At 51.3% G+C, this 24,291-nt stretch overlaps 7 protein-coding genes across 7 annotated transcripts; 2 read left to right on the top strand and 5 right to left on the bottom strand.

Moving 5' to 3' along the window:
* Window positions 1-530: 530 nt before the first annotated feature.
* VFPPC_00144 (C-1-tetrahydrofolate synthase, mitochondrial precursor) lies at window positions 531-3,691 on the bottom strand (the record flags this gene model as incomplete). Its single annotated transcript, XM_018280228.1, has 5 exons — window positions 531-639; window positions 697-3,224; window positions 3,285-3,322; window positions 3,438-3,458; window positions 3,568-3,691. 5 exons carry the CDS (start codon window positions 3,689-3,691, stop codon window positions 531-533), a joined length of 2,820 nt encoding a protein of 939 aa, XP_018148178.1.
* Window positions 3,692-6,065: 2,374 nt separating this feature from the next.
* Window positions 6,066-9,551, bottom strand: VFPPC_15066 (hypothetical protein; the record flags this gene model as incomplete). The annotated part of the gene is made up of 2 exons (XM_022428953.1): window positions 6,066-9,308; window positions 9,363-9,551. 2 exons carry the CDS (start codon window positions 9,549-9,551, stop codon window positions 6,066-6,068), a joined length of 3,432 nt encoding a protein of 1,143 aa, XP_022284654.1.
* A 541-nt stretch (window positions 9,552-10,092) lies between these two features.
* Window positions 10,093-11,927, bottom strand: VFPPC_00142 (cytochrome p450 monooxygenase protein; the record flags this gene model as incomplete). The annotated part of the gene is made up of 2 exons (XM_018280227.1): window positions 10,093-10,815; window positions 10,902-11,927. The coding sequence occupies 2 exons, from the start codon at window positions 11,925-11,927 to the stop codon at window positions 10,093-10,095; spliced, it is 1,749 nt and encodes a 582-aa protein (XP_018148176.1).
* A 1,495-nt stretch (window positions 11,928-13,422) lies between these two features.
* Window positions 13,423-14,697, top strand: VFPPC_00141 (eukaryotic translation initiation factor 3 subunit 2; the record flags this gene model as incomplete). The annotated part of the gene is made up of 3 exons (XM_018280226.1): window positions 13,423-13,472; window positions 13,658-14,255; window positions 14,332-14,697. 3 exons carry the CDS (start codon window positions 13,423-13,425, stop codon window positions 14,695-14,697), a joined length of 1,014 nt encoding a protein of 337 aa, XP_018148175.1.
* A 1,549-nt stretch (window positions 14,698-16,246) lies between these two features.
* On the bottom strand, window positions 16,247-17,662 carry VFPPC_00140 (ankyrin repeats (3 copies) domain-containing protein; the record flags this gene model as incomplete). Its single annotated transcript, XM_018280225.1, has 1 exon — window positions 16,247-17,662. The coding sequence occupies one exon, from the start codon at window positions 17,660-17,662 to the stop codon at window positions 16,247-16,249; it is 1,416 nt and encodes a 471-aa protein (XP_018148174.1).
* A 918-nt stretch (window positions 17,663-18,580) lies between these two features.
* Window positions 18,581-22,134, bottom strand: VFPPC_15065 (chromatin remodelling complex ATPase chain ISW1; the record flags this gene model as incomplete). The annotated part of the gene is made up of 4 exons (XM_022428952.1): window positions 18,581-18,706; window positions 18,765-21,725; window positions 21,811-21,978; window positions 22,051-22,134. 4 exons carry the CDS (start codon window positions 22,132-22,134, stop codon window positions 18,581-18,583), a joined length of 3,339 nt encoding a protein of 1,112 aa, XP_022284653.1.
* Window positions 22,135-23,446: 1,312 nt separating this feature from the next.
* Window positions 23,447-24,181, top strand: VFPPC_12704 (hypothetical protein; the record flags this gene model as incomplete). Its single annotated transcript, XM_018290481.1, has 1 exon — window positions 23,447-24,181. The coding sequence occupies one exon, from the start codon at window positions 23,447-23,449 to the stop codon at window positions 24,179-24,181; it is 735 nt and encodes a 244-aa protein (XP_018148172.1).
* Between the last annotated feature and the right edge of the window lie 110 nt (window positions 24,182-24,291).

Genomic DNA, 24,291 nt, shown 5'->3' with positions numbered 1-24,291 from the left:
TTAGTTGGTCTTTCGATCCGATCCGGCAAGTTCATTTTACCCGTGTTGTGTCTGTTGGATTCGGCTACTTCCTCGTTGGGTCGCCAACCAGACCGACATTCGTGTGCAAACTTCAATTTCAGGTTCCGTTTGAGATTATTCTCCGCGTACATATCGTTACATGTTCATTTACGGCGTTGGGGAGGTTGGTTCAACTAGACTTGTCCGGTGACGATGCACGAGCTCCAGTATTCACCTGCCTTGTGCAATCATACCAACTTCGCAAAACGGACCACGCACTACGCAACTCAAGTTGAAAAAATGTCATTGTAAATGCTTTCATCTAATAGGCATTAACAAGATTATAATGCAGCTTCCGATCCCTATATCCCGCGCCTAGTGTTGAATATCAATGTTAAGAGACCCCGCTTTCCTATTCGTAAATCTGTTTGCCGTACCACGTTGAGTTGAAGACAATGTTATCATGAATACCCAAAATAAATCACATGCACCTCTAGTAAATCGCCATTACAGTAGACCAAGTTCCATCTCTAGAACAGACCGTCAATCTCGCCAGTCTCAGTATCAACATCAACGTTGAGATAACCTGGGGCCGTGGGAAGTCCGGGGATGGTCTGGATATCAGCCGCCAAAGCATACCTATCTTTGTATTAGCTTGGACTGATCGAGTAAAACAACATTGGCGACACTACTTACAGATATCCTGCACCAGCAGCCATACGGACATCCCGAATGGGAACGGTAAAGCCAGTGGGTGCACCCTTCAGATCCGGGTCGTGGGAGAGAGAATACTGCGTCTTGGCAATACAAATGGGCAGGTTTCCGTAACCCTGTCTGGTGTAGGTGTCGACCTTTTTCTGAGCCAGCTCGCTGAACTCAACCTTGGCAGCACCGTACATCTTCTGGCCAATGGCTTCAATGCGCTCCTGAATGGTGCCGTCAAGGCCATAGGTAAGCGTGAGCTCTTTGGGCTTTTCGCAAGCAGCGACAACACCCTTGGCGAGGTCAACAGCTCCTTGACCACCTTGAGCCCAGTGGTCCGCCAGGATGGCATCTTCGGCGCCCGCAGACAGTGCTTCCTCGCGGACAACGGCAATCTCAGCATCCGTGTCGGTAGCGAACTTGTTGATGGCAACGACGACCGGAACACCAAATGACTTGGCGTTGCTGATGTGCTTCTTGAGGTTCACACAACCAGCGCGCAGAATTTCCACATTCTCTTGCTTGTAGACAGGGTCAAGAGGAGCACCAGGGGCAATAGGAGGACCACCACCATGGACCTTGAGAGCACGCACGGTAGCCACGACGACGACAACATCGGGGACGAGGCCAGATGTACGGCATTTGATGTTGAAGAATCGTTCACCGCCCATGGTGAAATCAAAGCCAGCCTCGGTGACAACGAAACCTGCAGATTCACTGGGGTTCTCGTCAGGCTCGGTGCCAGCCAGCTTCAATGCCAGTTTGTCGGCAATGATGGAACTCTGGCCGATACTAATGTTGGCAAACGGACCAGCGTGGACGAAAACAGGAGTTCCTTCCAGGGTTTGCATAAGGTTGGGCTTAATGGCATCCTTCATCAGGGCCGTCAAAGCGCCTCCGGCGCCAATGTCGTCGCAAGTGACTGGGTCGCCGCCGCGAGAAGTAGCAACGACCATGCGGCCCAGACGCTCTCGCATGTCCGCCAAACTTGTGCTCAAAGCGAGAATAGCCATGCACTCACTGGCAACGGAGATATCGAAGCCGGTTTCTCGGGATTGACCCTTCTCTGTGGGTGCCGTGCCGACAGTGACGCCTCGCAGGTGGCGATCGTTGACGTCGAGAACACGCCTCCAAGTGATGGTCTCTGGGTCAATATCGAGACGGGCAAATCGTCGAATTTCGTCCTCGGTGAGATCATCAGGGTTGGTCTTGTCAATGCCCAGCTTCTTCAACCGACGGAACATGACCGGGACGAACTTTCGGACTCCATTCTTTACGGGGACTAGTCTTCGGTAGAGCGGTCCGTCTTTTTGGGTGTTTTCGTGGAAGATGCGGGTTTCGATGGCAGCGGCCAAGAGATTGTTGGCGGCAGTGATGGCGTGGATGTCGCCGGTCAAGTGCAAGTTAAACTCATCCATGGGAATGACCTGACTGTAACCACCGCCTGCAGCGCCGCCCTTGATTCCGAAAGTCGGGCCCTGACTGGGTTGTCGTACATTGGCGAAGGTAAGTCTGCCCACATGGGCTCCCAGAGCCTGGGCAAGGCCCATGGTGGTGGTGGACTTGCCTTCTCCAAGGGGCGTTGGCGTGATACCAGTGACGACGACGTAACGACCATTTCTGCGGTGGTCCAGGCGCTTCAGCAGGTCAAGATCAACCTTGGCCTTGTAGGCACCGTAGGGCTCCAGTTCGTGGGGAGCAATGCCAACCTCGGCCGCAATTCGAGTAATTTGCTTGGGCGTCTGATCTCGGGAGATGGCGATATCAGACGGCACGGGGCTTTTGAGTTTCAAGGGGATGGGGATCGTCTTTCTAATCTTCTCCTTCTCGAAGAACAGATTGGTAGCTTCTACAACGTTTTGCAAAAGCATGGCAACTGTCATGGGGCCAACGCCACCAGGCACAGGAGTGATGACCGATGCAACCTTGGAAGCACCGTCAAAGTCGACATCACCAACCATACGCTGGCCACTCTTCTTGGAGGCATCGGGAATAAAGTTAGTTCCGACATCAATGACAACGGCACCCTCCTTTAACCATTCAGCCTTGACAAAGCGAGCTTGCCCAATGGCAGCAATGACAATGTCAGCGTGCTTGAGATAGTTCTCCAGTCCCTGCGTCTTGGAGTGGCAGACAATGACGGTGGCATCAGCATGTCGCAACAGGTAGCTGACGGGTCCACCAACAATGTTGCTTCGGCCAAGAACGACTGCCGTCTTTCCGGCGATCTGAATGCCAGCCTCTTTGAGCATGTACATGACGCCCTTGGGGGTGCAAGGGGTGAAGATTGGGGCGCCTCCCCGTTTGGCCAGCTCGCCAATGTTGTTAGTCCCGAAGCCATCGACATCCTTTTCGTCGGCAACGGAAGAGGTGATGTTGTACTCGGAGATGTTGGCGGGTAGGGGCAGCTGAACCAAGATGCCGTTGACAGTGGAGTCGTGGTTGAGGCGACGAATCTGGTCCAGGAGTTCGGGTTCGGTGGTGTCTACGGGGAATTGGATAAGTTCACAAGCGACGCCAGCCTAATGCGACGATGATTAGTCGGAAGAGTTGTAACACTGATTGAAAGAGTAGTTCAATACCTCTGCGGCAGCCTTGAGCTTCATGCGCACATAAGTGGCTACACCATGCGGAATTGTCCGGTTAGCTGTAAGCTCGAGAATGCGGGGGAGGGGTCAAGAAAAAAAATGTTGATGGAGGGGGCAAAGGATGGAATGGCATGGGATGGTACGAACAAGAGTCTGAGCGGTCGCCAACTATTGAGAAATGCAGCGTCAGTATATCGCGTTAAAATAGAAAAGAAAAGAGAAGCAATTGATGCCACGGCGAGCTCATTCGGGTTGGCGGATGCGGAAGTGTGCGTACCTTGAATGATCTTGAGCGAAGGCTTGTAGCGCGGATTGAGCTTTTGCTTCTCGGCAATTTCTGCACCAATCCTCTCACGGATGCTCTTGGCGATGGCAGTGCCATCCAAGATTCGAGCAGTCATGGCTGCACTCGTGGTGAAGCTTTGACGACGGTAAAAGGGAGAGTAGGAAAGGAGAGTTGGGGAACCCAGGCGGGCGGAGAAGCGTGAAGGAGAGAAGACAGCCGGAGCTTTGGATGTCGTGGAGTAGAAGCGCGGTTGCGGTGATTTGGATGGTAGAGGCCAACTAGAAGGTGGTGCACGCATGTGCTGATTGTGTTCCTTGGGCCTGGTGCCGGGGCTAAGCGCATCTGCAGGCCAAGAGCCACCGAGATTGTGAGTCGACAACGGCCGTGTGGGCAGACACAGTGAGTGTATGGACCTAGAGTGGCCAGCTGTGAGACCTGTAGCTGCATGTCCGCGTCCATGTCCATGTCCATGTCCATGTCCAGATGTCAATGTAGAGACAGAACTGCAGCTCCGACGTGACAAGGACCTCGAGCAGAAGCAGCAATTCTGTGTCTGTGATACAATCTGTGACGCCGATACTCTCTGCAAGCGAGATGTGCTGGTCAGACTCCTTTTCGAGGCCATCTCCCGTCGCGACACACCAGCAGAGCAATGCATCGAGCTCAAGCAGGGTGTCGACAAGGCCAAGGACAAAGACACTGACGCTCCTTGTCGCCAACACACGTGCTGCAGCTTCCGAGGAGCCATTGTCAACATGAATGTCTCGCTCGACCAACAGACAGACCTGACGCTCGAGAAGTCCGAGTCTTCCCGCTTCAATCAACGAATTGGTGTCCGTCTCAATGGATTGAAGGATGGTGGATGTCGTTTCCGTATGTGCAATTCCAAGATGAGAGTCAATCTGGCCAGAAAGCCAGCCAGCCTGCCAAGCTGATTGAAGACTCGTGCCACTGGCCCTTTTTTTGACTTTTTTTTTTTTTTTTGGCTTCCAGTCCCGTTACAGCCTGGGGCGTTGACGCTTCGGTGACGAACGCCCCTGTGGACGTCTGCTGGCTCAGTGAGCGGAATGGATGCCCCGTCTCGTCAGGTCAGCAAGGTGAGCGAGCTGCGACCAAATCAGCTTGACCTTGAACTCGTTTTCTCATGACAGACACACCAGACACGAGTGGGTTGTGGGTAGGGGTTCTTTTTTAAACTTGCCCAAACCTCAACCCGCCTCTTTTGCTCCACGATTCTCCTCCCCAGATCTCCTCCCTCCCTCAACATCCATCCCGTCAAGTCCATCCATCTACTCATGCTAGCGACCGACCAGGCAGGTCCATCGTCTGTGTCGAGACACGCCCGACCAATGAGTCCATTTTGATGACCAACAAGTGTGCATCTACCAGCGCGGGGGCGACGGCATCCCATGAGACCAGACCGCGCCAGCTTCCATTTCCATCATATAAAAAGGCCAAGTTGCAACACGCAACTCTCCGTGACAAGACACAAAACGGCCGTCCGCCCTTCCCGAACGCCGCGAATGGTGGCCCCGTGGTCAGGGTGCCGCATTGGCGCATAATCCAAAGGCAACAATCTTAGTCACGGATATCAACGACTTGGATCGCCCTCATCCCCTAGATCCTATCCTATTGAATAGTGTGCTGCATAGATTGCATGCCCAATTCAGGACCACGGGAAGCTCGTTCAGAAAAAAGAGGGCAGCTTGAAATACCTGATGCTTTTCATTTCTACAGAGTCAACTGTTTCGTGATACTCTCTGTCCGTGCCACAATCATTAAAAACCACAGTCTTATCACTTCTCAAACATCGCCGTCCTCAAACAGACCTGTCAGGCCAGCCACACCGTAACTTATATCATAATAACCCCTCTTGCGTGTTGCCCTCCCACCAGCTCATCCAGCTGCCAAACGTGCCGTGTTCCCCCATCCACAAAAAAACTAGCTAGGTAGGTCAAAGCTGAGTGAGTGTTTCAATTTGGGGCGCCAACATTGACCGTTTGGTCCTGGAGGAGGAAGAGGGGTCGATGGTGGCGTAGCAGCTGTTAGCTAAGAGGAAATGCGCGATTCGTGAACTTGGCATCTCAAGAGCAAAAAGTATCCATGGGAGCCGTGTCTGACTGCCACGGAATTAGCGGCAGAATGAATGTCACTGTTACGTCAGGTATTGATGTGTTGAACTTTTGTCTTTGTTGCGGCCGCCTCTGACCTGTCCTTTGGCTGATGGCTGTACCTTGCTTGGGAAGCATTCATGTCTGCCGATGTACTCATCACTATATTTGCCTGATGTCAGACTTGGAATAAGAGATAAATTGATGGCATGGCGTTGGCGATATTCAATCATCCCCTGTACAAGTCACACCGAGCTTTGACCGGATACCAGACAAATTGCATCTATATAGAGATGGAGTAATAGACATTCATAGGTGGAACACAACAACCCAAACACATCGCCAACCACATCTCACTCAACCTGCATCACCACTCACTCACTCAACCTCACACCACATCGCCTGCAACCTCAAAACCTCTCCCCACTCATCCGCCCTATTCACACTCGCAAACCCAGCCTGCATGTTATTAAACATCTGCGCTCCCGTCGCCCCATGCTCCGTCTCATGCCACCCTATCGAACTATTCCCATGCAAGTGACCGTCCGTCGTGTCCGACAGCACCGCCATGCTATTCATCCCCTGGTACATGAGACTCAGCTGGCCCTGGTGCATGGCATTCATCATCCTCATCTCCCTCATCTCCTTGATAAACTTGATCCGCGGCACCGTCTGCAGGTAGATCTGCAGTCTCTTGTTGCAAAACTCGGTAAACTTGTCCAGCTCCTCCTTGGACTCGCTCGACCCGGGCTCGCCAGCATTGCACGCAGCTAGCCACATGCCTCGCATCCGCGGCGACCAGACCTGACAGATTTGCGCGCGCTCGTCATACTCGCCCTTGAACAGGACGTGCGGCCCCAGCGTCGTGTCTGCCACGAAACCGACGTAGCAGGATTCGCAGAACAGAGCACCAGGGTATCCCCACCACTTGGTCTTTTCTCGGGTATATATACCAGTGCACTCAGGGACGTTTGCGAATTTCCTGACGCAGTCGGTGTAATAGCTGAAGACGCTGCGGTCCAGAGACTCGGCGAACTTGTTGATGAACTGGTTGAACCGGGGGCTCGACGGGCAAAAGTTGCAGATGAGCGTGTTCTCAGGATCCCGCTCCGCCGGCTCCAGGAACTTGTCGAGTTGGTTGCTTTTGAAGACGCCAATGTAGCAGGCCTCGCAGATGTCATAATTTTCACAACCGCCCGGCAGAGTCCACCAATTTCCTCTTATGATACCCTTGGCCGTACACGGAACAAGCTTGGACAGAGTCTGCGCCGTGTCATAGAAGCCGTTGAAGTCCTTGTCCTTGAGATACGCTTCGAGAGCAAATGAGAATGCCATGGACGAGGGCGTCAAGTCGCATATCCACCGCTTTCCAAGCAATTCCATCCACATGTCGAACCCGCCTTGGGTCTGGATTTCTTCAAACTCGCCTTCAAAATCCGTAAGCTCCAGCTTATCCATATAACACGCGCCGCAGACGTAAAAGTTGTCAATCTTGCGGCGAACGCCAAACCATTTCCCGTCACTGGCGGCCACGTCCTTGCCTTCACAGACGGGCAGCTGTAATCGTCGCGTTGCGCCTGCGACGAAGCCGGACCAGTCGTTGTTCTTGGAAAATCTTTCTAGAGCCCGACACACGTAGGCTGGACTTGCATCACAGCTCCATTTATCCTCTGCGCCTTGCTGGATATTGTACGGGGCGAAATTGCTCTCCAAGGTCGTTCCCTTGATGCGGTCTTCGTGACAGGCTTCACATGCGATGAATCCATTGATTTCGTTATTCCGCATCCCAAAGTACTTGATTCCTTGTGTGCCGACGGTTGTTTCCCTACCCTTACAATCGGGAATTGCAAGACGATGAGGCGCGTAGGCACGAAGGTCATCTAGACTGTTCTTCTGTAGGGCTTGTTTCCAAAGATGGTCCTTGACACGGGGGTGCCAGAACGAGCATTTGGAAGATGATCCTTCCTCTGTCAGGAATCTTTCAAGCTTCCCGGCCAAGTGTGTACCCTGGATGTTGTCTTCATGGCATTTGGTGCAGATGAGAAACTCGGGTGTGTCCGGCATACGATACCAGTAGAGTGAATAGGAGACGACACGGTCCTCAGGGCAGAATCGAACTACTTCTCTCGGTGTGCCATTAGCCGTCACAGGTGGTAGCTTCGGCTTGACAGGTTGGAATGGGCCACGCGCATAGTCCGGCTGTGGTGGGTGGCTGTTGTTTATACTCAGGCCGTTCATCTGTTGAGTTATAAAGGACGGATCATTTTGAGGCGGTTGCTGGTAGGGAGGTACGTTGCTGGGTAGGCCAGGGACATATGTTGGGATGGCCGGAAAAGGTGCTGCTGGCACGTTCTGTCTGACTTCTGGCGGCGGTGGATATTGATGTGCTGGAGTGTGATGCACTTGCGAGTTATCTACGAGCATGTAGCCACCGCAATCCATGCGTTTCAGAGGTGGAGTTGGCTGTTGCGTTGTTGAGATTTGATATTGCTGATTTGGGGCCTGTGTTTGTGCTCTATCAAGATGGGGGACCTTTGCTGGGACCGAAGGCGGTTCCTTACTCTCCGGTGTTGTCCACTGGTTTGCAGGAGTCGTCGTTGCCGCATTATGCAAAGGAGTGCTGTCCAAGTTTCCGTACACGTTCTGACTCACTTGAGTGACGGGAGCATTTGCGTTGGTTGCTGCGGAAGGCTGCGACTGTTGAGTCTGCGATATCTGCTGGCTTCCGTAAGTGTTCTGATTTGCTTCCACAAATGGAGGGTTCACGTTGGCTGCTGCCACGGGTTGGTATGGAGTCTGTACCGTATGCTGAGTGCTGTCTACACGTCCGAGCACGTTTTGACTGTCTTGGGCGGCTGGAGGATATGCGTTCGTCGGCGCCCCAGGCTGATACTGCTGAGCCTGTTCCGCCTTCACTGTTGGCTCAGACTGCGTGCTCGCAGGTGGTGTCGATGTTGCAATAGTAGCAGGCACACTATGGCTGCTATTCTGCGGTTGGTTCGTCTCAACTAAAGGCACAGAAGGGGCCGTCGCAGGCTGGCTCGTAGGTGTAGCCTGTGTAGCAGGTGGAACAGGAACATGTCCTTGATCAGCACCAAATGATTGTTGAGCTGGTCTGTACGGCGTTTCCTGACTATAACCTGTCTGAGGATAGTAAGCACCCGCCGGTAGTTGCTCTGTCTCTCGCGGTGGAAGCGCAGGAGGATAGCTCGTGGAGGACACGGGAGGCGCTGAATAAGCGCTTGGTTGTTGGTATGTTGACGCATATGCCTGCTGAGTAGGAGGCGCCGTAGCAGGTTGTCCCAGAGTATTTGTTGGTTGCCAGGATGTATGTTCGTTATACCCAGACACGGGATGGTAGGAGTTCGCAGGAGGCAGGGGCTGTGGAATTTGCTGATCGTGCCCGTGGTATCCGGAAGCTTGAGTGGCTGGGGTCTGAGGACTATTATATGACTGAGTCGTCGATGGAGCTGGACTTGTCACAGTTGAAGCGTACTGCCCATATGCGTATGGTTGACTAGTAGGCTGCGGATGTTGCTGGTACTGAGTCTGGGATGAGCCAGGTGGTGGCGGTGAGAAGTAACTCGCATGCTGAGGGGGATGGTTTACAGCAGGCGAAGCCTACAAACTGTATCAGAACAGCTCAGCCAGCGGACCGAATGATGAAATATCTACCTGATAGGAGCTCTGGTTGTGATATCCATACTGAGCTTGAGCCTGAGGTCCCGTTCCGTACGTATTTGCTGCCGCATTCCCATTGCTATTCTGCTGGTCATATTTCGCCAATCGCTGCTGTAACTGCTGTTGTCCCACGGCGACCGTCTTTGCTAGTCCCTTCTGAAGTGCCTTTGCAAAGGAATCCATTGTAGCAATGTCGACATAAAGCACGACAGTCTCACGGGTTGGCGATGCTCCACCATATAAGACACGACGAAACAGTCCATTTAAACAATTAGCCTACATAGAAGCCTAATTGTAACAGGGGTCTTCTCAAACCACAAGGCTTTTTACCGCGTGTATATTTGTACAGTTTCGGGTGCATAAAGTCCGCAGTTTGGGAGTGTGAGGCTGAAGGGGTCTATTGACGGGGTACAGGAGTCTAGACCGAGTCCCACGATTGCGGCTGACTGGAGGCCACATTCTGCGGAATGGCTATGGTCACAGAGGGATCCGGTCAGCCCTACAAAATCCTACTTCACGATAGCGAACGTTCCACAGCCGGCTCGGCGTCTTCGGGGGCTTGATTGGGAGATTGTGGTTGTTGGTGAGGCAGATTGCGCCACTGAAGCCGTATCGGATTGTGGTCGATGCGTGTGTGGTTCGGTTTTATCGACCCTTGTATTTGCATGATGGGCACCAATGGAGACCCGATAGACGTGGCAACTTGCAGTTTGTTTGGACAACGTTACAGCAGTGTCTTCCTGAGCTTGGCATAGCACTGGCGTGGCATTGTTGTGAATATGTCGATGCTTTCGTAAGAGCTCAACTCCGGCGCACACTGCTCAAAGTCAAAATTCCATACCAAGAGCGTCAGCATTATTCGCAGCTCTAAATACGCAAGTCGCTTGCCGAAGCAACCTCTTGGGCCGCCGCCAAAAGTTAGCATTGGCCCTGCGCAGGTGTCAAACTCAATGTTGTCAAACTCTGCAGTTCCGCCTGTCTGCTCTTTTGTCTTGATCCAACGCTCGGGCTTAAATTGTGTTATTTCATTGTCATTCCAGTTTGGTACTCTCTCGCGGGTAGCCAAGCTGGACTTTGATCGTATGTCATCTGGAACTTGGATCGCAGACTCGGTGATGGAGGCACCGCGAGAGAGTATAATTATCGTTGTATCTTTTGGTATATGATATCCCAGAATAGAGGTGTCAACTGTAGCTTGTCGCATCAGAACAGGGAGCGTTTTCGTGCAGCGAAGAGACTCTTCAATGAAAGCATCCAAGTAGGGCGCCGCGTTATGCACAATCTCGGACACAGTTGGCTGGCGCTTCTCGGCCCTGGCCTCAGCATACGATACACATAGTTGACGTCGAAGTTTGGCTTGCGCATCTTGGTTATCCGCGAGAAACTTCAAGACCCAGCCAAATGCGGAAGCGGACGTCTCTGAGCCACCGATAAGAAATCCAAGAAGCTACAAATCCTGTTAGCCTCGTGTTGAGACAAATTGTGCATTTGACATGATCTTGCCTCATCGCGCATGCTCGCCATGTTGAAGACAGGCTCTCTTCCAGCTTTACGAGCCGCCGACATCTCTCGCAGAAGCATATGGTCCATTGCTGACTTGCCACTTGAGTCACTGCCGTCGCCAACCGCAAGCCTCTTGACCGCCTTGTTAATTTCCTCGGTTACGATTTCCTCTTTGCGGCGAAATGCTTTCCTCCATTTCGTCTTCTTCAAAATCCAATGATGTAAACTGGGTATGGGGGACGTTATTGCAACGTGTAAGCTCTTATTCACAGTAACTAAGTCGTCGATATCTGGGGAATGAGGCGGCCGTGCGAATTCCACAGGCTCCATTGGATCAGTTGAAGCGCGAGGTTTTGGTTCCGAGGCAAGTGACTCTACGTATCGTCTCATGACACTGTGGCGATCTTCGAACCCAAAGGATACGGCGAGGATAATATCGACAGTGGCATCAGCAATGTCTTGGAAGGCAGCAAAGGGGCGGCCGTACCCGGCATCCATCTTGAACTCCCACAGATCAATAAGCTCCGTCACTTTGTTATAAATAGCTGGCGCAGAAACGTTGGAAAGAAACGACGGAGTCATCAAGTCCTTGATAAGCTCCTTGTTTCCCTTAAACCTATGATCGGATGACTTCATTGAAATGTGATGATTTGGTATCACCGTGTTGAACATCTCTGTGCTGCGAGTACTGCGATCGAATTCTTTGGTGCGTCGAACAAGGATATCATACGCCTCATGATAGTCCACTATAATAACCGAAGACTTTTTGAATGGCGGGAAGAACATTTGTACTATAGGGGAGTTGTGTCTCTTGGCCATATTCCACATCCAAGTTCGTGCACCTCCGTTGTTGAAAGCTTCCCTCATCTCTGGCAAGTCACCTAGAATGCCAATACCTCTGTTGTACGGGATTCCAGGTAATGGCTTAGGTTGCAGTCGCTTAAGTCCGTGTAGCAATAATGTCAAAATAGAAACAGCTATCAGGGTCCAGGTTATCCATTGTGGATTGGCCAGCGACGGCCAGCTCACTAATAACGCTTCGCTCTGAGCTGCCATGATTGATTGATGAGATTGGATCTTCGAAACTTTTTGAATTTGTTGAGAGAAGTATTTGCAGATATAAAGGGGTTTGAGACATTTTATACTCAGGTAAAAGTAATGGTACTCGGTAGGGCTAGTCGTGAATGCCAAGCGCTTTTGTAGTAAATGGTAGTTTCCACGAGGGATAGTGCACAGGGTCCCTGGTCTTGGTGGGGATGTAAAACAAAAGCAGCTTGTCGACCGAAGAAACCGGCCAGTTCTTTGTCGAATTTATGCCATGTTTTGAGTTCCGTTGAGGCTATGTACAGACGCTTGGTTGACATTGGGCCCGCTGCTTCGAGTATGGTTGTTTGAGTCTCCTCCTCTTGCTGACACGATATGCTGACACGGTCTGGATTATCTCCGAATCGTTGCACAGCCCACGTAATGTGTTTTTGAGGCTGGTGGTACAGCATAAATAAGTACGTCAAAGTTAAATTATTGTCGCAGATGATTTTGCCGTAAATTATGACACGCTGGTATAGTCTGTACTGCGCAGTCGACACACGAAAATAGCTGAGGAAACGTAGCCGCCCACATGTAAATCCCAGGCTTGATATCCGGAGTGTGCCAATCTAAATTCGAATAGCTTTTACTCAAGTTGAACACTCGTCAGTCACGGCCTGGTCTGCTGCAGCTGAGTAAGAACTGACAAAGTACGGAGTATCAAGGGGACACAATGATGTCTAGTGGTCAAGCAAGACGCTTCCATTGCAACGACGGCAAGACTCTGAGATTTTCGTAGATCTATCGCATATGCGGCCAACTGAAAGCATCCCATGTCATATCTAACAAGGCGAAAATGATGCTATCTCCGCGCTGGAAGGACGGGTCGCCGTCGCGCACCAATGCCATCTAGGGCATGGCAAACACGATACTCGTATCGACATGAATCGGTTCATGAACCCATCTCTGTCGCTGACTGGGATCGTGACTCATTATCGATGACTGCAATGTGGTAGTCACAAGTGCAAGAATAATGCAATGTCATGCGGCTGGGTGCCTTGGGATGCAGGTATCACGAAGACGCAGTTTGGTGGAGGTACTTGTCGATGGGAGAGAAACGCTGGCAATTCCAATGTACCTGCCATTCGCATTGGTTTGTACCCGGTTCGCGACCATGAACCCTGTGCAAATTCTGAACAAACAGCAGCTACAGGTTGAAAATGGTGGGACAGTCACGTGGCCTGGGTACTTGCAGCACCAGCCCAAACCGCTCTCAGCATTACACTGGTGCCAATATGTATGACTCCCCCGCTACCCTTTCGAGGCACCGTGCCCCACCAAAACGCACAATCGCCAAAAATTCAAAGCCCACTACCATCGACCATCATATCATCGAAACCAGACAGACGCCTTGCCAGCTGGCCCATATTACCCTCCGCCTTCTCTCGACCCTTCCTCGTCCAGCACCGGCTCACTCATCCACATCAACAAGGTCGAGAGTAATATCGCATTTCAGCTGCCCAACATGAGACCCATTCTCCTTTCTGGGCACGAGCGTGCGCTCACTCAGATTCGGTACGACAATCCTCGATTTCCATGTTCCCCTCCTCCCCTCGTCGCTGGCAAAAACAGCCCCTCCCCTACCCTGCCCTCCAGCTGCTGCGTTGGTGTTTTGCGGGAGGGCTGGAAAGAAAAAATTGCTTCCGTCGAACTACTTTATCTTTGACTCATAAAACTAACTGCTGCTTCTCTTCGGACAGGTATAACCTCGACGGCGACATCATCTTCTCCGTTGCCAAAGATCAACAGATTTGCGCCTGGTTTTCACACAATGGCGAGCGCCTCGGAACCTACCACGGCCACGTTGGTGCCATTTGGACCGTCGACGTCGACCCAACCTCGACCATGATCGCCTCTGGATCCGCCGACAACACGATTCGCCTCTGGGACGTCAAGAGCGGCAAGTGCCTCAAGGTCTGGGAGTTCCCCACGGCCGTCAAGCGCGTCGAGTTCAACGAGGACGGCACCAAGCTTCTGGGTGTCACGGAAAAGCGCATGGGCTACCTGAGTAACATTGTCGTCATGGACATCAACCCCGACGTCGAGGCCGAGCAGAGCGACGAAAAGGTACTCACCATTGTCTGCGACGAATCCAAGGCTACCGTCGCCGGATGGAGCAACATGAGCAAATACATCATTGCCGGACACGAGGACGGCAGTGTCAGCCAGTACGACGGCAAGACCGGCGACATGCTCGACAACTTTCCCATCCACGAACTCAACCAGCCCATTGTCGATCTGCAGTGGTCTTCTGACCGCACCTATTTCATCACCGCTTGCAAGGACAAGACTGCCAAGGTTAGCAAAACCCCCATAATCAGCCATGGCTGAATTCCTCCCAAATGAACAGTGTATACTAACTACGCAAATTCAGCTCATTGCCGCCCGCGATCTTACCGTCCTGAAGACCTACACCGCCGATACCCCCCTCAACAGCGCCACCATCACCCCCAAGAAGGACTTTGTTATCCTTGGTGGTGGTCAGGCCGCCATGGATGTCACCAGAACTTCTGCCCGACAGGGTAAATTCGAAGCCCGTTTCTACCACAAGATCTTCGAGGACGAGGTCGGCCGTGTCCGAGGTCATTTCGGTCCCCTCAACACCGTCGCCGTCGACCCCAACGGCAAGAGCTACGCAAGCGGCGGAGAGGACGGTTACGTCCGTGTCCACCACTTCGACAAGGGTTACTTTGACTTTTTGTACGAGGTCGAGAGAGAACGAATCAACCGGATGCAGTGAACGACAAGAAACACGACGTGACGACATTGAAATAACCCCACGACGGCCAAATTCAGCCTATGCTACCTCAATTTCCTTGAACGGAAGGACAGAATCATAGCGTTCGGTTTCAGAGATAGGATCAGGGGGTCAGTAGAGCGGGGAGTATGCGAAAACACCCGTATGGTTTTCAAACTAAAAATGGAGGCGTGTCTTTTTCCCGGTCTGCTTGCATAGTTTGGCGTTATAGGCGGAATACAGGAAGGTACTGACTTACCTTTATTTTTCTTGGGGTAAAGAATAAGCAAGAACAACAAAAAAATTTCATAAAACAATGGATCAACAATCTGGGAAAAGGACACGTCGGGGTGAGGTATTGAGGTAGGGAAAACGAGGTTGGAGACGTACAGTGTTGGGCAGGGGAAATTTTGTATGTTACTTCATATACATGCCGCTTCATCTTCGTGATGAGATACGAAGAGAGAGGACGGACATAGATGGAGCGTCTGATGGTATGGAAGATGTGGGAATGAAATGATTTTTCATTTATGTGAGATTCGCGATGAAGTGAGGCGTGCTTTAAAGTCTGGTCGTACGAGGAGTTGACTCCTTTGACAAGGACGGTGATAGTATGGCAGAGTGTTCAGTCAGTTTGAAGGTATAGAGTCGTTCCAGATTATCGAGCTTGAATGGTTGATTGATTCTAAACTTAAAGAGTGAATGCTACATATCCTACCTACAGTCTTTATAATGGCCAACCTCCCACCCCTTAAAGTGCACTACAACATACCCAGGCAAGATGGTACGCTCATACATCCCCGGGACACATGTCAACATAGCAAGACGACCAAAGTTAACTTGATTTAAACACTTATACCCCATTTACTCGTCCGTCCTCCTTCAAAGAGGCTCACTCTGAGCACTACGACAAGGACATTTCGTCACACCTGCATCGTGACAATCCAAACAAACTAGGCTGGATCCCGAGCAGCGACAACACAAACACCAGAAGCCGAGGGAATCAGTCGGGAATCTCGTACATACAATACACGCGGGACGTCCAGATGACGTGCTCCGCAGTTTTGACTCCCGGAGCGGTACTGGGTTTGGATCGCTCCCCGTGTCTTCAATAGAGGCACCAAATCGTTGAAGGACGCCAATCAGCCTGGTGTCGTCCATAGATCTCGCCCACCACATTGGAGTCCGCCCGAACGAATCTACTGCGCAGAGGGAGCTAGGTATATCGACCAGGTCATTCTCGAGGAGATAGTTGACAATATCGATACACGCATGGCGTGCTGCAGCGAGTAGAATGCTACATTGGCACATATCCTCCGTGTCAGTTCGGGCTCCTTTGGAAACCAAGAGCTGCACAGCCTCCAAGTTCTTACTCGTGACCGCCAAAAAGAGGGGCGTTCGGCCCATCTTATTCTTTGAGTTGATATCAATTGATGAGTTCTCCAAGAGCGCCTTGATGGCACCAATCTCGCCCCTCTCTCCGCAGGTCCGCGCTGCTTCGTGCAAGGCTGTCTGGCCATAAATGTCCCTGGCATTTGGGTCGGCACCATTCTCAAGGAGTAGCTTCGTGGTCATTCCGTTGCAAAAACCGGGCACTGTTATGCAGTGCCGTGCGGCCGGTATAATCTCGCGCGGCGAGTACGTTGTCATCGGCCACAGCATTGCTCACCTTTAGCAGAATTTCCGAAATTTCGAGACTGAGCCCTGCTGCAATGTGCAACGGGGTTTGGCCGCGGTTATCAAGCGCCCTGGCATCTGCGCCGTTCGACACGAGAAGCTGGACCATATCGACACACTCATCAGGAGACAGTGAACATCTAGGGCTCACGGCGAAATGCAGAGCTGTCATGCCTTCAGAATTCGTGGCATTTACAGGCACGTTGTTTCTAAGGAGGAGTTCGGCAATCTTCTGGTAGTTCAACGTAACTGCACAATGTAATGCCGTGCCATGGTCATCGCTCGCCGAGGCCACTGCTCCATGATCTAAGAGCAGTCGAACCAACTCCAGGCTTTCTTTTTCCGTGTCCGGGTCCGCGTCTTCATCCCATGCACGTCGTTGTGCGTCTGCTGCCGAACCCACAGCCTGTCGTAGTGCTGTGATACCACCGTTTTGGGTCAGCTCTGCCTCAGCGCCGTTCTTTAGAAGCATTTGCACCGCTTCGACGCGCCTTTTCCCTGTTGTCGCTATTGCCATAGACAATGGAGTATCGCCATTGGTATCAGACTGCAGTGGATCTGCGCCATGAGAAATAAGTGTCGCGACAATGTCGGCATGGCCAAGGTTTGCGGCTTGAATCAAAGCCGTTGTGCAGCCAGGCTCTGTGCTTGGAAACTCCATCGAAGCTCCATGCTCAAGTAAGAGCTTGACGACATCAGTTTTTTCATTTCCCACCGCATAGAAGAGCGGGGGCTGCTCTGCATCGCCCTCATTGACATCAGCTCCATGTTGTAACAGAAGCTCGGCTACTTCAATAGAGCCAAACATTGACGCGAGGCCCAGCGGCGAGATTTCGTCAGACTCGCAAAGGACGTTAGGGTCAGCCCCCTTATCCAATAGTACCTTTGCAACCTCTACACTTCCGGAAGCAGCAGCTAAATGAAGTGCGGTGAAGCCTTGGTCTTCTTTGTCATCCACGCCAATACTGGGCAGGTCCAGAAAAGCTTCAGCCATCGCCTTTTGGTTGTACGTTGCCGCCAGGTGCAGTACAGTCATACCTTTGGCCCGCCAGTGCGATGCACTGGCGGTAGAAATGTGACGAAGTGTATCGAATCGTCCATGTTGAACAGCCCAAGGGATAGCCCGAGATTTTTCTTTGTTCCTAGCATCACATTTATACAGTTCCGAGTTGAGATGGGAGTGTAGTTGGCGATTCGTGCGCAATAAAGCAGCAAGGTCTCCCAGGTCCGGCAGATATGCCGCCAGAGCACATAGCAGCTCGTTGGGAAGGTCCGGAAGAAACGCGGACATCTTGAAGGTTGAAACCAATTTGAGCCTACGATGATGTTAACATGGATGTATGTGAAAGACTTTCGAGATTTCAAACTTACTAGTGTGTATTTGATTATGAGAAGAGTGTTGTGTGACAGAAAGATTGACGTTTGAGCTCATCTGCGGAAGTGCTGTGTACATAAATACTATCCCATTTGCAAATGCTAGATGTCCATTGAGACGAAATTGCAACCAACTGCCGCAAATTACGGTAAGAACAGATGAAACGAACATTACGTTGGCTCAAGGCGATCTGTGTTCACATACCGCGTTGACATGATTCATCTCGCCGGTGTCATACTTACGACTGGACTCTTGCGAGACACAGCTTGAACTGCCCTGTGAACGGAGGACAAGACGAGCATTGTGGACTCGGTGTTCAAGAACCTATGGCGTTGTCAGTCCCCGAGTGTCATGTATTACTGGAGAATAGCATACCTACCTAGGTAGTTACAGGCCGTTCACACATATGCTGTCCGAAAAGTAGAATGAGACGACTCCCCAAATAAAGTCGGGAGGATATTCAGACGCAAGTTCGTGGTCGGTTTTGCTGCTCAATACGATCCATTACAAAACTTTAGAACTGCTGCCGCATACGCCCAACACACCCGCCACCTTTGACCACAGATAAGAGACAAAGGACCAAGCCGTAGGAGTTCAGCACGCAGCCGCCTCAACATACACCAGACGAAGCCCAACGTATGAACCATGAAACAAGAATACATTTACTAAACCGGCCCAGCCCAGCCCTAGCCACTCATAACAACAGCAAACAAGCCACAACACCCGAAAGCATTCGACAAAAAACGCCATACATCTATATCAGTTCAGCCCTTGGTCGCCTAACCCAGTTTCTAACTACACAGAACACATGATTTACACCCCTCTTTTAGTAATTTACTTTCTCTTCTTGCCCTTCTTCCCCTTGGATGTGGTGTTTGAGCCTGTAGACGCCACGCTTGATGCGCGAGATGGGGCCCTGGAAGATGCTTTGCTTGATTTGACATTGTCCAGAGCTTTGTTCTACAATCATTGTTAGTACTAGTTGGTTGTGCAGAATTCAAAGCACGCATAGACAAACCTTAACGCCATTCTTGGACTTTTTCTTTGCCGGTGCACCAAGCACGCTGTCCTCGTCATTCTCGTCATCTGGCTCACGCTTAGTTTTGCCATTGACGCCGTTGGATCCTCGGGCCGGAATATCTTCAAATTCTTTGACAATTGTGGTGATGAGCGTCGTGCAGCGGCGGGAGAGCTCAGTTGGGGTTCTGCTCAGGAAAAACCAATCGAACCGGAAAAGAGGCGAGTCGCGGATGTCATCACGCATCTTCTCATAGAGCCCTTCTGAGTCGATTCCGTACCGATCAAGAAGTACCAGCAGGAATCTGTCTTCCTCCTCAGTGTACACCTTCTTGTTGGTAGTGGACACCGAGTAGTTAATCTTGAGTTGCTGCAGCGGCACTCTATACTGAGACATCTTCTTGCGGAGGAGCTTGCGCTGGTTCTCAATTTTGCGAGTACGCTCTTCGCCGTCTTCAATAACCTTGATGGACTTTGTGTAGTCGGCAATTTCGGTATACCGTTGCCAAAAGACCTTCGCATATGCTTTGATTTCTGAAGGCGTCTTGCTATCGATTTCGTTGGATATGCCCTCATAGTCGTGGCGTCCGTACTTGCCCGAGCCGTTGACAAACTGCTGGAAATCTCTTCGGCTCCAGTTACCGAACCCCTTTGTTGACAGTTCCTCCTTCTCTTTCTTCTCCTCTTCAGTCAATGGAGTGGCGTTGTCAATCTCTTGTTGATCGAGCGCCCGTTCAGCTTCTCGATCAGACAGAGTGTCCTCGTCACCATCCGGAAGGGGAATCTTGTACCCAATCTCCTTTCTGTAGTAGGCTGTCTCCCTGTCTTGGAGGTCACGGAGTCGTGGTGGGTAGAATTGGTAGTCTTGCACAGGAATCTGCTTGGGCGCTCGGGGCGCCTTGGGTTTGCCGTCACCCTTGGGGTCGCCGTACATGGCTTGTCGAAAGTATTTATCCATAGAGTACGACTGCTCCTTGCGCTCACGCTTCGCTGGGTTAATCCAGTTCATGCTGATATCCTTCTTGACATTGGCAAAGTTTTCGCCATTCCATTGATAGGCAGACTCGGATGTAAACTTTTGCAGGTCATCAATTCCCAGCTTCTCGTACTTGGCGTTGAGTTCCTTGGTTCTGTCCTCTCCTTGATTGAGAATGGCATCGATGTCGTCGTCATTAAGATCCCTTTTGCCCTGCAAATCCCCTGTTGCACCCTTGGACTGGAACACCTTCTCTGCGCCGTGCTGAATCATGGACAACAGTTCGTCCTTGTTCGCGGCAGCCTTGGCTGCAATTTGCGCGCGACCCTGTTGAATAACAAGTTGGTCAAGACGAAGCTTTTGCGCGGCTCGCTCCAGCACTTTTTCTTCAATGGCATTGTCAGTTACGAATCGATACACAACAACCTGTTTTGTTTGTCCGATACGATGGGCGCGATCCATTGCTTGCAAATCGGCCTGGGGGTTCCAATCGCTGTCGTAGAGAATAACAATGTCGGCGGTTGTCAGGTTGATTCCCAGACCACCAGCTCGGGTCGTCAACAGAAAGACGAACTTTTCAGAACCCGGCTTGTTGTAATCGTCGATAGCAGCGATTCGGTCTTCGTGGGCAGTTCCACCATCAATACGGCAGTACTTGTAGTCTCTGAATACGCAATAATCTTCAAGGATATCCAGCAGACGGCTCATTTGGGAGAAAATAAGAACTCTGCTGCCCTGCTTCTGCAGGCGCAGGAGCAGCTTGTCGAGGACAGCCATCTTTCCAGCGTTATATACCAGGTGTTCGTCTGTCGTGTACGGGGGGCCTGGTTCAGCACCTTCAAAGAGATACGGGTGGTTACAGCACTTGCGCAGCTGCATGACGATGTTCAGCAGTCGAGTCTTCGACTCTCGTTTTCCACCAGCCCCATTGACTGCGTCGATATCCTTTTCAAGAATCTTCTTGTACCATTTGACCTGCATGTCTGACATACCCAAATAAACATTGACCTCCTTCTTTGGCAGCAGGCTCTTTTCCACATCACTCTTGACGCGGCGAAGCAAAAACGGTCTTAATACTTTGTGTAGCTGCTGGACCACGGTGTCTTGATCGCGATCTTGGCCAGAGAACCATTGATCGAAGGCTTCCGAGTCACCAAATACATCCGGTAACAGGAAGTTCAACAAAGCCCAAAGTTCATGAAGGTTGTTCTGCAAAGGGGTACCAGTAATGAGGAGGCGGTTTCGAGACTGAAACAATCGGATGATTTGAGACAGCGAGGACTCTTCGTTCTTGATACGGTGTGCCTCATCAATGATAATGTATTCCCAGGCGAACTTTTTGAGGTGTGCTTTTTCTCTAAGAATCATTTCGTAGCTGGTAATGCAGACGTCGAACTTTTCGTCCACTAGGCGTTCATTGATAAGGTTGTGTCGCTCTTCTTTGGCACCTTGCAGGACCAAAACATTGACTTCCGGCGTCCACCTGGCAAACTCTCGCTTCCAATTATCGAGTGTCGACTTTGGCACTGTGATCAAGTGAGGTCCCGTAATTCCCGCTATGTGCCGAAGATAACCCAAGAAGGATATTGTTTGAAGGGTCTTGCCGAGACCCATTTCGTCAGCAAGGATTCCGGAAATCCCGTTCTCGTGAAGGGATATGAGCCAGTTCAGACCGGCCACCTGATAATCTCTCATCTGACCTTGTACAAAGTGTGGTGAGTCGCGGAAGACAGTCTCGGCAGAACCACCGTGCTTCTCATCCTTGAGCAACTCGGCATCTTCCTCGGCTTCGGTTCGTCGACGACGGTCGCTGGTAGCTCCTCCTTGTCTTCCCGCGCCCTTCTTGCTATTGGACATTTCATTGTTTTGGCGATCAATCTCGGCCATGATATCTCGAATCTTGGGGTCAGGGTTCGTCTCGATGAAGTGGCGGAACAGATCGGTCAGACCAAGAAGATATCGAAATCGACGAATGGTATCATCTTCCTAATGTTAAAAAGGAGGAAATAATCAGTTCAAGCTCGACGATGGTGAGAATGGAAGTCTTTTGTTCAGATGGAGTATTGCGCACCTTGGATTCGCCCAAACGGTCGTGTTTCCGCCCAAAGATGCTCCGGCGCAATTGATTCGCTTCAGAGCGACGCTTCCGTCCATCAGTGGGATGCTCTCCGACAACACTGCTTGCTGTTGTGTTTGGGTTGGTATCTGAATCTGTGTAGTCTGGGGTTTCGTCGACCTCCTGATGGTTGGCAATGTCAGTAATAGATTACCCCACGGTGCTCACAATGATAGAACACGAAAAAAAACTTACCATTTCCTCCACACGATGGTACTCAGGTGCATCCGACATGGACGCGTCGGTATCTACGCCGCTAGCTCGTGATCGGGGCGCCATGATGTAGACGACAAAAATTAAACCTCTTAACGCGACTTGGTGTGGACGAGACGCGTTCGAGTCGGCTCTCGCCGGAGAGGGCCAAATAGACTTAGGCTAGTCTGTATTTTTGGGATTCCCTATCAACGAATGCAATGCTGAGCGAGGGAGTTGTTGTCGTTGTCGAGACTCGCTCGACAAAATTGGCAACAAAGCAAGGTTAGAAAGGTGTGAAGGTATTTTGAAAGAGTGACGGCGGGAAGAATCTCTATGTGCCCATCGAGGCCATGGCCAGCCAGGTCCACTTTGGGGTTAGCGTGTGCAGCAAGGTCCACCTCCCCTAGAACCGGCCGAAAGGCGAGCTGTGAGTGGCCAGCCTATGAAAGCTGTCCCGATGCCAGACTCCACAGCGTTTACCTTTGTCGGATCGGAAGAATGCCACGGCCGCTCACCAAGTTCACAGTTTGACGACGTCACAGAAGTAGCCATTTCCCTACCTAGGTACCTAAATCGGGTACCTAGTAGTAGAGAAGAAGGGGCTGTTAGTTGTTTCAAAGATGTACAAGATCTTAGTAACCTTGCAGGCTTTGTATATAGATTTTTAATACCGCTACATGGTCTCGCAAGATCACCGATGTCCATACATCGGCGCCGGTTGAACTTTCTTTTCCATGCCCTAGTCGTCTTGTACAGTAGTGGAGGGGGAGGTGGAATGCCATGGCAAACCTGCAGCGCGTGTATTCACAGCACCCCTCGTATCATCAAATTGTTCTCACTGTGTCTTTGACTCTTTTCTTCCTTCTTCTTTTGATGCCATGTAGGTCATAGCAGAAATAATTAATTCAGCCATCATTCAAGTGCACTCCATCGAGAACAATCCGTTGAACAGCAGAGTCTGGTCACGTGGAGTTTGTGCCTGAACAAGTCTCCACCCCACATGCCGGTTGAGAGCCGCGTGATAACAAGTTCCGTTGGCAGAGCCTGGAGGAGTGGCCACAATCTGCCAACATCTGCGTCCCCCTCACAACTCGGAAAGAGGGACAGCTTTTGAAGCCGGACATACACGGAATACTGAGAAACCTGACGGTACATACACATTCAGAGCTTAGCCTCTGATAACCCTGCCCGGATAGTCGCATTTCCTGCTTGAGTCAGCCGCGGGGCTGTCACTGCTGGGATTTGATATCAACTTGCGCATTCTCACGGAAGCAGGTTGCGGGTAAGCAGAAACATAGACCTGCATCTGGGCCACCAGATTCAACAGGGCCATCGTCTCTTTGCTAATACCAAGCTAGAATCGTCTTTCATCTTGCTTTTCTTTGTGTTTGCCACCATGGACTCCAACAAAGCCCCAGGGGCGAAGCAAAGCTCGCAAACCGAAACCCCCGAGCAACTTCTCGACGTCTTCAAGGCTGCGGCGCTTTCTGTAACCAAATTGTACAAGACATCAGCTCTGGCAGAGTCTAGAGCCAGAACAGATGGATATCAAGAGTGCCTGGAAGACCTTCTTACTTTCTTAGACAAGCAAAATATTGGCCTGTCGGATGGGGAAGGATGGTCGATACGAAAGTGGGCGACAGAACGCCTCGACGGAAAGGAGCCCGGGTCACACAGCACCGAGAGCGAAGACGAAACCGAACGAGTAGAACGAACGTCATCGCCCGAAGTCACGAGAACGAGCGTCGAACCTCAAACGGCCGCCCCCAAACGAGGAGAATCGCCAGCTTCCAATGTCATGTCGATCCCAGAGCCGATTCCTGAGGAGCCCATGGCTATTGTTGTACCATCGCAGGACACCTTTACCTTTCAGTCATCCCACCCCTATCCCAACATCGCCACGCTAGACCTTTCGGATTCGCGGGCTCGGGATGGGTCATCACATCCTCCCGGACGAAGCTCGAAGTCGAGGCTTGGCGGACACAGCTCGAAATCAGGCCCTCGGGGAGGTGGACATTTGGGCAAGGGGGCCGGGACAAAACGCCGATGGGATTTTGACGACTTTTTCGGTGGATGTCTCGGCGGAAAGGATCCGTTTGGCAATGGAGGGAAGCGAAGTAGGCATGCTTGATGAATTCATGTGAGCAGAGATCATGTCATGACCGAGTTGGTGAGAGATGGGGTGCAACGTTTCAACATTACTGGGTAGGATCATGCAAATATGACGACAAGGACATGGGA

The sequence above is a fragment of the Pochonia chlamydosporia genome, chromosome 1 (genome assembly GCF_001653235.2).
Source record: "Pochonia chlamydosporia 170 chromosome 1, whole genome shotgun sequence".
In the NCBI taxonomy this organism is placed as follows: domain Eukaryota; kingdom Fungi; phylum Ascomycota; class Sordariomycetes; order Hypocreales; family Clavicipitaceae; genus Pochonia; species Pochonia chlamydosporia.
The sequence above is the reverse complement of the archived record's forward strand: the minus strand, read 5'-3'. Positions and strand labels throughout refer to the sequence as shown.